A 3,981-nucleotide genomic window follows, 5' to 3' on the forward strand; every position below is an offset into this window, starting at 1 on the left:
TTAAAAAAACAACTTTCAACACATTTTCAATCCTGTTTGGCATTGCAATCCAACCACGTTATCAAAATTTTTTGAATCTTTTTTACTTTCAAATTAATTTTTTTAATTTGTTTTGATGCTAATAATTAAAAAAATAAAAAATATATATTATTTTAATATATTTTTAAATAAAAAAATTTGAAAAAACAATATCCTTCATCTGTTGCTTATACGCAAAACTATAGGAGCTATTACCAAAAAGATAAAGGATGATTGTAGAGGTTTTCACCAATTGCTTATCAAACGGGCTTCTTAGTAATGGGTTGGCAGGAGCAAGAGCTACAAATTTTCTTCAATCCAACTCTGAATTAGATTCCACGTAAAATGGTTCTGATAGGAAGACGCCAACATTTGCTTAGTTGTGTGACCAAACCAATTTTGTACATCCAAAACATTCCTTTTTACCACCAAGCAAACTCATCACGCCAGAAAATATGGAAAATGAAAATTCATTATCTCCAACTGAAACACCGTAGATACATTTCTGTTCATTAAAGCCAATTGTGCAGTTTGGAAGGGGAGTCCAGGGGACAACTAACGAGATCTCATCTTACCAATGAATTTGAATTGGCACTCGGAAATACTTGACATGGAAGAATATTTACAGATTAAATCATGTCAGGGAAATCAATTCGTCTGTAGCATGAAAAGAATGACTCACAGGTGAAACTCCAAGCTGCAACGGCAGCACAAGCATGAATACAACAGTGGATCCCAACATGTACCAAGGACATCAGAGAAGCTTGGATATAACATGACATGAAGTCCAGAAGGCTTTTGAGGCAGCCCCGAAGAGTACAGGGTTTTGATATAACCTGTTAAGTAGAGAAACCAGAAACATCAGGAGAATGTCAGCAAAAATTTCTTTCCAGTTATAGTTTGAATAATAATATGCATATCAAAATATCATTAGAGGAAAATGTAGACTTAATGGATATTGTGTACAAGAAAACCACACATAAAGATAATCGGATGACCAATGCAAGAAGAAAAACCACTAAATTAATGACAATTTAAATTAGATAGCCTACCCAATGGCAGTTGCTCCCCAAGATGCTACATTATAAATGACTTTGCTTCCATCCCAGGCCTTCCGAAGCTTTCCTTTTTTCTTTTTCACTGAGAATGTCTTGCTAAGGGCTAAAAGAAATATAACAGGAAATGTCAGAATTCTTTTGCATCAAGTGCTGAAAAGAAAGCTTATTTCAGCTGAAGAATAAAATGTGCTCGGAACAGGACTGGAAATTATTATAAAAGCTTTGAACTGACCTTCCTGGAGTTGCATAGGGGCCAAATCCTGTAAGTAGAAAGTACCCAAATAAGAATCTCAGACAAAATGTCTTTGTTAGCACTAAAGAAACCAAAAAATTTCCTTGCAGCTCACATGTAGCGGATTAAAAGCCAACTCATTGTGGTGATACAACAAACACAGTTCAGTACTCAAAACATCTTGCATCAAGCAATAAAACAGCTGCAAACAGTGGTCAAACAGGATATTTCATTCTAATGATATCCATTGATTGCATGGACACGTATGTTATAAGGTTTTCCTCCAAAAAAAATGTAAATTGTAGATTCCAACAGCTCCTATTCACTAATATGATTACCCCTCGATGTTCTGTATTTATAAGTGTATCCATGTCTGCAGTAGTGCCTCTGTGAATATGCACATACATCCATGTATTTTATTGTGCTGATATACAAGCAATAGATGAGACTAATTTTATAAATTCTTGGGAATCAACCAGCCTGGAGAATTCGCCTAACAGTTGTGGATCACAGATATAACAGGTAGGGCAAAAGGGTTGATGGCACAAACGCCAAAGAAGATCACAATGATTAGCACAATTTATTACTTCAACAATTATGGAAAAGGTACCATGAACTAACATCACATACCTTTGTCTGTTTAAGAGACAACAAATAGGCAGCCATGAAGCACGCGATACCCTCTACTATATCTTCTTCCCGGACAAGGACATAATCTTCCTGATCTGATTCATCAATTTCAGCTTCCCAGAGATCATTCTCACTGATCACGTCCCACGAACTACCTTCTTCTGCCACCATACAAGAGCTCATTAACATCTAGGCTATATAATGAGGAAACTACCATCCTAAATATCTAAGCACTGATGTTCTACATATAAACTTCAACATACAAATAAATCTGCATGCAATTGGTAACAACAGATCAGCTATATTATGGCAGGAAGCATCTCTCAGCACTTACCAGTAATGTTTTGTGAAACAGAGAGTTGAGCACACTCAAGCTTCTCAAGGAAGTCAGGGCATTCAACTCTCGATTTAAGGAGGTCGCATAACTGCATCAGGAAAAAAAAATATGTGGCCCCCGAAATCAAACCTAGATCAAAATATGAAAAGAAAAAAAAAACTTGGAAAACGAAGTGATTGCATTGAACCACAGATAGCTTAAATAACACTCAATTTTGCAAATTAACCAAATAAAACAGCCAAACAAATTCCATCCAGGAAATACTAAGTTTTAGCTTCTTCCACATTATCAGTTATGTCCATATTATCCAAATAAATCAGTTGTCTATGAAATACTAACCGTATTCTTGAATTATGCAGTTTAAGAAAGAGAGAGAGAGATAAAAGAAAAAAGACAACATCTCAGGAGCAAACTTCAACACTCTCTCTTCTACATTTTATTTGTTTAAATCCAATAATTCACAGCATCCAGTTTGTTTTCCTTCTTTTTCCTTCTAAATTCATCCAAATATTCATTATCTAAGGATAGTTATTAGCTAAATAAAGTTTTCTAGTAATCGAAAACCTATAACATCAATTAGAAAACAAGGCCATTAGCCAAAAACTCTACCTCATCGGCTTCTTGATCGCCAAGGGAAGTTGATGAGCTGTCTCGGCTCGGCGACGACTCCACTTCCTTGGATTCCTCTCCGCTGGTATACCCGTCATCGTCAACTCCGTCGGCGTTATTTAGCAATTCAAGTGCTCTCTGGCACTGCTCCAGCACTACCTTCAAGGTTTTTCTCCTCACGCGCACCTGATCCTTGTTTCTCTCCTCTAAATCCACAGTTGACGGCGGTATCGAACTCGAAACCTCGATTTCCATGCCGTGTAATGTTTTCTTAAGGTTTGTATAATTGTTTGTTGTCTCTCGAAGTCAAAACCCCAAAAGAAATTAAAAAGGTAATTCGTGTTCCGTAAGGATCCGAGAAACAGTTTCCGAGGAAGAATTAGAAGTGTTTGGATTCGACATCCTATTGATTGATGTCTGCGGAGGAAAGGGGAAGCCGAGGGAGGGGATTGTAGCTCTCGCTGGAGCCGCCGTGTAGGGTAGCTCTTCCTTTCCTTTTATAGATCTATTTAATATATAAAAATAGTGAGGTGGATGTAACGTTAGGTTTTTTGTTCCGTAGAATGGTGGAGTTTTGGTCCCCAATTGCACGGCTCAGTGATATTCTTATTTTATTCTAACATATATATATATATATATATATATATATATATATATATATATATATAAACTTATAGTGCGTAAATTTTTCTATAGCAGGTGATATTCTCATTTTTACCGGCCATGAATATTTTACTATAACACTAGATACATTTTATTCTAAATTATTATAATAAAATCATCATATTTTTTTCTAAAACAAACTGGGTGTCTTTGTATAGGAGATAAGTCAATATTTTTAATAATTTATTGGTCGTTAAAAAATTATCATGAGTTATATCCATTTTTTTCACTTTGTTACCTTGGGGATAATTTTATTTTTTTTCAGTCACTCATTGCTCATTAAAAAATTATCATAGAGTATATACATTTTTTTATTTTTTAAATTATAAAATAACTAATTTAATCTAAATGTAAAAAAATTATAATTATTGTCCAAAAGTATTTTAATCTTTTTATTATTTATAAAACAGTGAAAAAACATTTTTACCCTTAGA

The 3,981-nt window shown here is 34.6% G+C and overlaps 1 protein-coding gene across 1 annotated transcript; it reads right to left on the reverse strand.

Annotated features, from left to right (window-relative positions):
* Window positions 1–472: 472 nt before the first annotated feature.
* On the reverse strand, window positions 473–3,447 carry LOC133693263 (uncharacterized). The gene is made up of 6 exons (XM_062114446.1): window positions 2,885–3,447; window positions 2,273–2,363; window positions 1,939–2,099; window positions 1,309–1,336; window positions 1,071–1,179; window positions 473–854 (listed from the first exon to the last, which is right to left on the reverse strand). Exons 1-6 carry the CDS (start codon window positions 3,137–3,139, stop codon window positions 773–775), a joined length of 726 nt encoding a protein of 241 aa, XP_061970430.1. The 5' UTR covers window positions 3,140–3,447; the 3' UTR covers window positions 473–772.
* Window positions 3,448–3,981: the final 534 nt, after the last annotated feature.

This window comes from Populus nigra, chromosome 5 (assembly GCF_951802175.1).
Source record: "Populus nigra chromosome 5, ddPopNigr1.1, whole genome shotgun sequence".
In the NCBI taxonomy this organism is placed as follows: Eukaryota; Viridiplantae; Streptophyta; class Magnoliopsida; order Malpighiales; family Salicaceae; genus Populus; species Populus nigra.

Excerpts from the sequence above, each read along its gene's own strand:
- LOC133693263 (XM_062114446.1), bottom strand. The coding sequence starts at position 3,139 with ATGGAAATCGAGGTTTCGAGTTCGATACCGCCGTCAACTGTGGATTTA. Across the intron at positions 2,100-2,272 it reads TGTTTCACAAAACATTACTG|AAGAAGGTAGTTCGTGGGAC; the intron begins GTAAGTGCTGAG and ends GTATGGTGGCAG. Across the intron at positions 1,337-1,938 it reads TGTCTCTTAAACAGACAAAG|GATTTGGCCCCTATGCAACT; the intron begins GTATGTGATGTT and ends TTCTACTTACAG.